Source organism: Seriola dumerili, unplaced genomic scaffold (assembly GCF_002260705.1).
Source record: "Seriola dumerili isolate Sdu_G_001 unplaced genomic scaffold, Sdu_1.0 BDQW01000018.1, whole genome shotgun sequence".
NCBI lineage: Eukaryota > Metazoa > Chordata > Actinopteri > Carangiformes > Carangidae > Seriola > Seriola dumerili.
The window spans coordinates 4,032,492-4,043,649 of NW_019174273.1; the positions used below are offsets into that span (position 1 = coordinate 4,032,492).

At 41.6% G+C, this 11,158-nt stretch overlaps 1 protein-coding gene across 1 annotated transcript; it reads left to right on the plus strand.

Annotated features, from left to right (window-relative positions):
• Window positions 1-315: 315 nt before the first annotated feature.
• Window positions 316-8,752, plus strand: LOC111232978 (cyclic nucleotide-gated channel cone photoreceptor subunit alpha-like). The gene is made up of 8 exons (XM_022760701.1): window positions 316-529; window positions 3,715-3,768; window positions 3,922-4,008; window positions 5,310-5,366; window positions 5,850-5,984; window positions 6,334-6,435; window positions 6,519-6,625; window positions 6,704-8,752. The coding sequence occupies exons 2-8, from the start codon at window positions 3,719-3,721 to the stop codon at window positions 8,062-8,064; spliced, it is 1,899 nt and encodes a 632-aa protein (XP_022616422.1). The 5' UTR covers window positions 316-529; window positions 3,715-3,718; the 3' UTR covers window positions 8,065-8,752.
• The last annotated feature ends 2,406 nt before the right edge of the window (window positions 8,753-11,158 follow it).

The window sequence follows — 11,158 nt, forward strand, 5'->3', positions numbered from 1 at the left end:
TGGATGAAAAATTGGAATAAAAACAAAAGTGTTTATATTTTTGCTCAGTGTATTTTGTTTTTACACTTAATGGTAATTAGTGTCATTATGTTGTTACCTAGGCAATCTGCAGGTCCATACAAAGAGAGGTTTGACTGTGGAAATATGCAAAACAGGAACAGCTACAAAGGTGTGTTTCTTCTGCTGCCATCTGATTCTCAGCTGCTTTAGTTTCCTCCCCCTCCTCCTCCTCCCCTCTCCTCCTCCCCTCCCTTCATCGTCTGCTGAGAGGTGCAGCAGTGAGGATGAACAGAAGCAGCTCCACCACAGCAGAGGATGGTTCTGTCCACAGAAAAGCTCCAGTCTTGTTTTGTACAGTGACTCATGTCAGACGACGGACAATAACTCCTTCACAGCGGGATCTGTAGAACTGGACCAGGACACCTGTACCAGGACACCTGGAGTCCTCAGTCTCCTGTTTGATGGGACAGAGGAAGAGCAGCTCACCCTGACCTCTCCTTACTGTCTGGACATCATCACTCACACTGAGGTAAACTACAGTTACACACAGACAGTGGTTGTTGTTAAAGTGACAGTATAAAAGTGAGAAGAGAGCAACTGTGAGCTCAAGCAGTCTCAGGCTGAAGGTCTAATTTTAGCTGAAGTAATCTGCGAGAGGAGGATTGGAGTTAACACTGCTAAAGAACAAACATGAGGAGCTAATGAGACTAAACACAGGTAGACATGTTCACCTGCTGACGGAGGTGTGTGTTCAGTGTGTGTGTATGTGTGTGTGTGTGTTTGTGTGTGTTCAGAGTGTGATTCATATCTCATTAACCTGGTGAAGACAGCAGCTCTAACATATAGTTATAGGCAGGAAACAACTCAATCAGATCACTTCCTGTTTGTATATAAATATATATCTACAGTGTCAAGATTAAAACTGAAATTCATTTGTATTTTTATAGTTAAGATGAAATAAAGTTTCTTCAGGACTAGGATATAAAACTGAAAATCATGAAATCACTGAGGAACAAACAAGAAGTGAGTGTGTGTGTGAACATTAAAACCAGTATGACCAGTCCACTGGAGCAGCTCCCAGTTCAGTGCTGGGTCAGGGTTTGAAATGTTCTCTACATACAGGGGTGGATGGGTGAATGAGCCAGCTTCTCTAACACACCTCTGTCTGCTGGATCCAGCACACACTGCTGATCCTGATCTGATACTGTGTGTTTTAAGATCATGTATATTCACATTCTATGTAGACACCATGTAGACTATGTAGACTCTGTAGACTCTATGTAGATGTTATGACCCCGAGAAAAAACTGTTACCCAAAGAGGTCTAACATAATTACACAAATCAAGAGTTGCAAAAAGGAAAACTATCTTTTATTTAAACATACAGAGGACACATGACCATCAATCAAAAAGGTTAAACCTAACTTACCGCAAAGCCTCCCCAACTAACTATGAGCTGGGGGGCCGGCAAAAAAGAACAAAAGAAGGGAAGCCACTTACAGGACCCTACAGGTCCATCGACACCGGGCTCTTCCCTCTACCTTAACCAAACATCCCCAAACTAAACCCTTAACAACAGAAATAAAACCGCAAAACTGAACCACCGGACCCACCAGAAAAAGGCAAAGGAAAAAAAAAAAAAAAAACTACATTTGGCCACTTTGCTGCTGCTGCTGCTGCTGCTGCTGCTGCTACTGCATCTGATGTCAGGCCAGGAGTGAAAAAAAATGACAAACTAGAGTCCCCTCCCCCTCTTTATTCACTCCTCAATCACCCTAAGCAGCTTCACCTGGAGAAAGGAAAAACACAGACCATGAGTCAGTGACATCACATGATCAGAAGGGTGGAGCATGTAACAGTTGACTCTGTAGACTCTATGTATACTCTATGTAGACTCTGTAGACACTATGTAGACTCTATAGACACTATGTAGACTCCGTAGACTCTATGTAGACTCTGTAGATTCTGTAGACTCTATGTAGACTTTGTATACTTTTTAAACTCTGTAGACTCTGTAGACTCCATGGACTCTATGTAGACTCTGTAGACTCTATGTAGACTTTGTAGACTCTACTTAGACTCTATGTAGACTCTGTAGACTCTGTAGACTCTATGTACACACTGTAGACTCTGTAGACTCTATGTAGACTCTATGTAAACTGTGTAGACTCCGTAGACTCTATGTAGACTCTGTAGACTCTATGTACACACTGTAGACTCCGTAGACTCTATGTAGACTCTGTAGACTCTATGTAGACTTTGTATACTTTATGTAAACTCTGTAGACTCTATAGACTCTGTAGACTATATGTAGACTCTGTAGACTCCGTAGACTCTATGTAGATTCTATGTAGACTCTATGTTGACTTTGTATACTTTATGTAAACTGTGGATTCTGTAGATTTTGTAGACTCTGAAGACACTGTGGACTCTTAGTAGACTCTGTAGACTCTATATAGACTGTGTGGACTCCATGGACAGAGGTCTGGACATGCACATGAAAAACTAGAGGGCTCAGTTTATTCCCACATGTTGGAGTCACCTGTCTTGGACCTTGTGGACCTGTGGTTTGAACACACTACACAAAGTCCAGGAGGGATCCCAAACTGGTCTCTGTTGTTTCTACAGTGTCCCCCAGGTCTGTGTCAGGGTCCAGAACACCTGCAGGGGGTCAGAGAACCTGACAGTTTGACCTATCAAATACAAGAGCTGGTAAATCTTTATTACTGACTGCTGCTAATGTTAACAGCTCCAGCTAGTTATTTCACATCATTCTTGGTTTTCAAAAGAGTGGTTTACGGAGCTGTTTCTGACCATTTTCAGTTCTTTTTGTTGGGCAGCTTAAATTGATAAGAATGTAGACAGTCACTACTGAATACATAGACTGCTGACTTTGATTTTACTGTCTATATTGTTTATATTTACTGTATTATGTGTGATGACTGAATAAAAACTACTTCACTACTACAAGCTGTGACAGTTCTAAAATGATCCTCCAATAAAGTGACTACATATCTGAAATAAAAACCGGGTACATTTCCAGTTTGGCGGTCAATAAATCATTAAAATATCCAACGTTTTTACTTCTGAAATAAAAAGGGGGCAGTCATGTATTTTGACCATGGCAACTGTTGTATTGTAATAAACTATTGTGAAAGCCGACAGATAAAATGACGACTCCCTACCTTTGAAGCAGTCGTGAAGTTTGTTGGAAGTATGTTTGTTTTTGTTAGTTTACTTCCCGGTTATGAACTCCTAATCAATGAGTGAGCCAGCTAACCTTTTCTCTGCCAAGAGAAAACAACAAAAAAAGAAAAATCTGATTGAATAACTCTATTCTAACGGTTTTAGCTTCACTTCAGAAGCTGCTACAGCTAGCAGCCAGCCCACTCTGTTGGGCAAAACAAGCACAACACTAGACTTCTGCATTTAATTACAAACGTAAAAAACGGGGACATTTCCAGGGACAGTCCCCGTTTTTGGTGGCCTGTCCACGGGAAACAGGGACATCTGGTCACCCTATCCTCAGAAGATTCTTTAATGTCACATCCGTCATCTCTTGAAGTGAACACACATACAGTTTAAGGCTATTGATCTAGGAGTGTTAAAGAAAAACACCCTAATGTCTCTGATGTGTGTACAGTGTACAGCTCTGAGTCCCCACCTCTATGATGAACTTGATGAGTAGACTCATGGTTAATGTGTGTGTCTCCAGGCTGATGGACACCCAGGATCAGACCTCTTCAGTGGGGACAGGACTCCTGTCCAGGTGAGTCTCACCATTGACTCAGTGCTCACACTTCACCTGAGACACCAAGAAGTAGAATGTTTCTAGAGCACATACACAGTGAAGGGAGCTGATATTAAAATGGTATTTTACCAGTTGATAAACCAATGATGTCATTGTGATCTATTTCCCGAGGCTGTCCCACATGAAGAACAGTGTTGGACCTGCAGAGTCCGTGTCCTGCAGCCAGAGGACGGAGGACAACATGAGGAGCAGGAGCAGGTGGGTTGGAGGAGCACAGAGAAATGATGAGACGTAGCCTCCGTGACGCTACCCACAGGTTTATGAAGAGCGGTTCTGAAGCTGCTACATTGTTGCCATTGTGCCTCCCTCCTATCTAATCCAAATATGGGCAAAGAAATGGGGCGTGTGGAGCTGAGACTTCAGTTCATGTTGGTTTGATAACGATACTCTCCTGTTAGCATCATTTGCACAGCTGGCCATCTAGCTAGAAGGCTAACCCAAGGCTCATTCAGCTGCTGGCTACTACTTAGCTAGTTAACGAGCTAAGCTAACAAGCCAGACACCAATACCTGCTAATTAGTGCTAACAAATAAATAAAATAATAGTATCATTTCACTAGTTCACTAGAAATGTATTAAATTATTTTTTTATACCAGGCTGTAAACATGTTTATTTCTGCTCTAAAGTTGAACATTTTAACATGGGAGTCTATGGGGACTCTCTGTTGAAGCCAGATTCTAGTGGTCATTAGAGGAACAGCAGGTTTTGACACTTCAGTATTGGCTTCAGTTTTCACTCACTTAGATGTCTGGACAAGAAACACACATGGATGTTATAATCTCTTTGTTGTTGGACTGAATGAACCTAAGGAAGCAAATCTTCAGATTTAATAATTAGTTCAAGGCTGAGAATCTGACCTTGAGTCCCATCCTTCAGTCCACACTGTTCAGAATAGTCTACAGTCAGACTGTTACTATGGAGACCACAGAGATTTACAGTGGCCCATATGAAGTAATAATAAGTTCTACGTTCCCTCTGAGAAAAGGCTGCAGGTGCACTAAATAAAACATAAAACATTTTTAGAGAGAGAAAAAGATCATAGTAAGAACACACTACATCTGGGCGCCCTGGTGGCTCACCAGGTAAAGTATGTAAGATTAAAACTCAGTCCTACCCACAGTGGCCGTGAATTCAAATTCAACTTGCAGCCTTTTGCTGCATGTCATCCCGTCTCTCTCTCTCTCTCCCTGACTTTCCTGTCTCTTTAACTGTGGCTGTCAATAAAGGCAAAAAATGCTCCAAAAAATAACTTGACTAAATAAATAAAATCAACATTACAAAAAAAAAGCAACTGAACACCTGTACTGTACCTGAGCTAAGACTAGTTATGGTTTGACTGAGGCTCTTTATCTATTGCTTCATGTAGTGTATATAAGGACAAATAGTGTGGGAGAAAATGTGTAACATTAAGTATAAATAAAAATATTTCATCCATCTGTCCAGAACCTGAACCTGTAAAGTCTTGATCAAACCTCTTGCTCTATGTGTTCCTCTTGCAGTGATGGTCGGAGTCCTCTGGCTGCACAAAACATGAACAACTGCAACAACAACGACGGGTAAGATGCTGCTGGATCCACACATGGTTAATAACTGAAACAGCTCTGAAACAGTAGATTTATATACTATGAATGGAGACAGAGCCAATTCACTTCCAAGAAATATGAATATATTGTTAATTTCTTAAACACATCTTGTCAGCCTGGGTGTCCATGCAGTTTTCCTTAAGGTCATATGGTCCAAAAACTGTGCCGGTTTATGGTCACAATATATATGAACAGACAGTGTGAAGGCGATGTGTTCAATAGTAGGTGTACTGTATATATACAGTATATATATATTTGGTGGTCACACAGGTGATGATGTCACTTACAGTCAGTGATGATGCAGAGATCAGAGCAGTGGGAATGCTCCTTGTTTTAACACCTGCAATATACTGTAACATGACTGTTGTGTCACAGCACCCTCCTCAGGCCATCTGACAGTACTGAATGTCAACAAGATTAAACATTATTCCTGCCTCTGCTTATGGACATTTACAGAAAGAAAGATGACAAGAAGGATGAAAAGAAAGACGACAAGAAAGATGAAAAGAAAGATGATAAAAAGGATGACAAGAAGGACGACAAGAAGAATGACAAGAAAGATGATAAAAAGGACGATAAAAAGGAAGAACCGTAAGTAACACTTACTCTTTTTTGCTAACTGCAACTTTCCATAATATTCTAGATGTCTCATTCATAATTTCCTCATAATTCAAACTGACAAAACTGTATGTACCTAGTGAGATAAAGGTAAGAAGCTGTCCCATCATACAACAATCACGCTTTCATTTGGAAAGACAATGACTCTAATCCTTGCCAGAAGTTCTTCTTTTCTAAACTGGATCCTGTTCAGTATAGTCAATGGCTTGTGGTACAAGCAGAACTGGACATAGGTTGAATTGATACCAACACACTTTCTCAGTACCTTACCTTGCTGGACATAAACATGCTTTTTAACAGAACCCCTCCTTTTCTCCTTCAGGAAGGAGGTGTGGATCATGGATCCTTCCACAGACCTGTACTACTACTGGCTGTGCACAGTCTCCATCCCAGTGTTCTACAACCTGATGTTGCTGGTGGCCAGGTCTGACTTTACTGCATTTTGTTTTTCCTCTTAACCTCATAGTAGTTTCAGAGTTTCCTTGTCATCTTGTTGTTTCCCTCTAGGGCTTGTTTTAATGAGCTGCAGTACACAAACACAACACAGTGGATGGTGCTTGACTACATTTCAGATGCCCTCTACTACTTTGACACTTTCGTAAGAGCCAGGACAGGTCAGTGGTGGGAACTTTTCTGAGTGTGTGAGACTTTGAATATATGATAATGCTAATCAATTTCTTATTTGTGCACAGGTTTCCTGGACCAAGGACTGCTCGTAAGGGATGCAAATGTCCTGAAAGAAAAGTACATGAAGACACGTCAGTTCAGATTAGATATCATATCCATGATTCCTACTGATATTGTATTCTTAAAAATTGGAGTGGACAACCCAGAGTGGAGGTTCAACCGTCTCTTTAAGTTAGCCCGACTCTTTGAGTTCTTTGATAGGACTGAGACTCGAACCAATTTCCCCAACATATTCCGAATCGGTAACCTTGTACTTTACATCATCATCATTATCCACTGGAATGCTTGCCTCTACTTTGCCTTCTCAAAGATACTCGGCCTAGGCTCAGACACCTGGGTGTATCCAGACATTAAGAAGAATCCAGAGTTTGCTCATTTGGCCCGGCAGTACATCTACTGCTTTTACTGGTCCACTCTCACCCTGACCACCATTGGTGAGACCCCACCTCCGGTCCGAGACATTGAGTACTTCTTTGTGGTAGTTGACTTCCTCACAGGGGTCCTGATCTTTGCTACGATTGTCGGCAATGTTGGTGCCATGATTTCCAACATGAGCGCTGCACGTGTAGAGTTCCAGGCTAAGATCGACTCTATCAAGCAGTATATGCAATTTCGAAAGGTCACCAAAGACCTGGAGGTGAGGGTGGTGAAGTGGTTTGACTACCTGTGGACAGAGGATAAAACCTGTGATGAGAAGCAGGTGCTGAAGAACCTGCCAGACAAGCTAAAGGCTGAGATAGCCATCAACGTACACCTGGAGACCCTAAGCAAAGTGCGCATCTTTCAAGACTGTGAAGCAGGTTTGCTTGTTGAGCTGGTCCTCAAGCTTCAGCCTCAAGTTTTCAGTCCTGGAGACTACATCTGTAAGAAGGGGGACATTGGCAGGGAAATGTATATCATAAAAGAAGGAAAACTGGCTGTAGTAGCAGATGATGGGGTGACCCAGTTTGTTGTTCTCAGTGATGGGGCGTACTTTGGAGAAATCAGCATCCTGGGTATCAAGGGCAGTAAGGCAGGAAACCGAAGAACAGCTAACATCCGAAGCGTGGGCTACTCTGATTTGTTTGCTCTGTCCAAAGATGACCTGATGGAGGCACTCACCGAGTATCCTGAGGCTAAATATGCACTGGAGGAGAAAGGAAGGGCCATCCTGATGAAAGATAACCTCATAGACATGTCCCTGGCCGCTCTCACCGATGCCAAAGACTTGGAGAACAAAGTCAACCAGATTGAAGCCAGTTATGAGATCATATCAACCAAATTTCGAAAGCTGTCAAACCAGTATGAATCCTCCCAGCGTAAAATGAAGCAGCGGCTCACTAATCTTTCAAACCAGGTCCGAACCCTCAGAGTAGATGATGAGTAGAGCTTGGCTTGGTACTACCAGGCTAAGGGACTCTTCCATTCCTACTGAGGTTGTCCCATGGTAGTGTTGGACTCTGTACACACCACATGACATCTGACCCGCAGCTGGACAGTCTATCTCTATTCATATTTCCCATATATAAAACACAGGCATAAATAGGACCCGACACCTCAATATTGAGTATCATAAAACTCACAGTGGGGAACAGACTTCTTGGTCAGATTCTTGTTTACTTGTCTTTCAAACAGATATTCTGTGATGTCACCATCATCACCACCATTTACTTTATTTTGTTACATTAAAAAGTTTTTGTAGAAAAACAAAATGTTAGTGCTGAGTGACAAAACATATCACAAAAGGTCTCAGAACTGAAATATGAGTCATCTTTGCACCTGTAATCAAGTAATCTAATAGAGTCTATCAGTCTATCAGATAGACTCTTAGCCTTAGTGATCAAGTACAGAGGCATCTGTCAATGCAACGTTTATATAAATCACTCAGGAAAAGTACCAATACCACCACCACTTTGCCTAGATATTCTATAAAATGCAGTTTGACATGAATATATTTGATTCACAAAAATTGTATGATCGTTTTCATTTGACGTTTGTAGCATGATTTTAAAGAAATTATGTTACCTGGGTGTGTATTCAACAACCGCAGACAAGATGCTTTTTGCAGTGACTGCATTCTGCTGATGTAAAAATGCTCAGCTGTAATATTATTTTCAAATGTTAATAATAAAAAAATGCTTTTACTATGTACATCAGTCTTATTGTATTTTCATTTGAGGAAGTGACCACAAGGCGTTGCTTTACTTTCAGGTTGGGTGATTTAAGATTGAATTCAAAAAAGCATGTGTTCCTGTCCAATACCATAACGACATGGAGTCATTTTAGGAAGTAAAATGTAAGTTAACATTAATTATGTGACTGTTACTATAATGGGAAATAAGTGAAATCCTACACAGTATGTGACTGATACGTTTATCCATTAGCCTGAAGATGTTGGTTTTGGGAGGATGCTAAAGTCAGTGTGAGGACTTCCTCTGCCAGTCTTCATCCCTGACCAGTGACCAAATTTTATTCACATTCAGGGGCATTTCCTACTTTAAGAGGACACTAACAGTGTATCATAGTTACTGTTTAGCCATGCTTGTGTGGCTTTATTTCACTGTCGTTTATTCGCTACAACACTTTAGTCTTGACCAAAATATCTCGACAAAATTAATACAAACATTCAAGGTCCCCAGAGGATGCATCCTGAAGACTTAATCCTGACTTTATCTAGCGCCACCAGTAGGTCAGTTTTCATTTCATCCAGTGTAACATCTCAACATCTGTTGGAGGACTGATTAGCACAAGATTTTCTACAGACAGTCATGGTCCACAAAGGATGACCCCTACTGATCCTGGGTTCTTCTTCAGTGACACTATAAAGGTGAATTCATCCATCAGTGGTTCATATTTCTGCTTGGTTAATGACTAAAACTAAAGACAATCCCATGAGTTTTCGCTTTTTGTGTTTACCTCTACTTAGCAAGAATTAGCATATTAACATGCCTGTTACATGATAGCAAGTTAACATTGTAGTCTTATGTTAGCATTTAGCTCAAACCCTTGACTTCTTAGCCCAACACACATCTAATGTTCCTGATGAAAATGTCAGGAACATTTTAATGACAGAGGTCAGGTGAGACACATTTCCATGACAACAAAGCACCTGTGAACTTCAATCAGGGTTATAAGGCGACAAGAGTTGGAAAAAAGCAGTCATCTTTATTGAGCATGTTTTCACAACACTGAATACTTTTAGCCTTTCATCAGTTTGTATCTTGAATGTAAGTGTCGACTCAAATTTAATTTCATGAAAACTGCTTCCCTTTCCAAGATCAGGTTGACCTTTCACCTTTTACCTTCACTGGGCCGCAGAGCCCAGGTGAGCAGCATCTTCAACATTACAAAATGGGTACAAAGTAATGTCAAACAGCTGAGACCAGATCTGGGCTCAATGACGGTTGGACGTAGTCTGTTCCCCTTTGTTTTAACCCTCCACATGATGAACACAATGTGTTTACACAGACATACATGTCCTGCAGTGTTTCAGATACTCGTACTGAGCAGAGTGACTCAATTCCAAACAACCAGAGGGAGGTACCATCCACCATCATTCAGCCCAGGTCTGTCTTAAACCATGAAGATGAGAAAATAATGGATCAAAGACTGGCTCAGGGTGGTGGACTGTGGTGGTCTGAGCACCGTGGTTTAGTGGCATGTCCTGGGCACCATCCGGCACACAGAGAGTCAGAGTATCAGAGGACCAGCATCTCCTGGTCTGAAGTCACAGATTCAGCCTCCTACCAACCACCACCACTGATGTTACCATGGCAACACACACAAACTTCTCGTTGCATCACTACCTCCCTACATTGAGGACCTATCCTGTCTGTTAGAGTCCTGGTCCAAGGGAGCGGTTTTTAATAATCCAGGTGTAAGAAATTGTAACTTAATAGTTTTCAGTAGCTTTCAACCACATATCTTGGTTTTCATCAGTTACTGGAGTAAGCCAGGTTGTCATGAAGTTGGCTTTACCAATGAAAAGCTGGTCACATAATTCCAGGTGAGAAATGGTTTCTGGTGTGAGCCATCCACTTGCTCCTGGTCGATGACCTCTGACCCCTACCCAGTGAACAGCTGTTCAGACAGCTGATGTTTGTTTACATCTTAAACTGAAACAGCTGGACAAAGATCCAGGGGGACACCAGAGACTGTCTTTGAACACAGACCATCTGACACCTGAGCCAGCTTCACTTACTAACGAGGACCATGAGCTGTGGTTGAAAGCCGAGAAAAAGCTATTAAGCAGACCTTGACACAGAAGCTGTTCAGACAGCTCTACAGCAGCGTCGGCTCAACCACTTATCTGGAAGTAAAACAAAGGGTGAAAGTAACAGGACCAGGACTTAGTGGATATTTACTTCCGTAAAGGAGGTGTGTGATCCATCGTCAGAGTGTCACTAATCAGCTGATTGATTCTCAGATTTGACCCAATGATTGGAACCAATAGATGTAAGGAACTGTACACAGTTAGAACA

Bases quoted from the DNA above. Each gene is read 5' to 3' on its own strand.
- LOC111232978 (XM_022760701.1), top strand. From the start codon at position 3,719: ATGGACACCCAGGATCAGACCTCTTCAGTGGGGACAGGACTCCTGTCC. The intron at 3,769-3,921 runs GTGAGTCTCACC...CTATTTCCCGAG, and splicing joins GGGACAGGACTCCTGTCCAG to GCTGTCCCACATGAAGAACA. The intron at 6,626-6,703 runs GTCAGTGGTGGG...ATTTGTGCACAG, and splicing joins TTTCGTAAGAGCCAGGACAG to GTTTCCTGGACCAAGGACTG.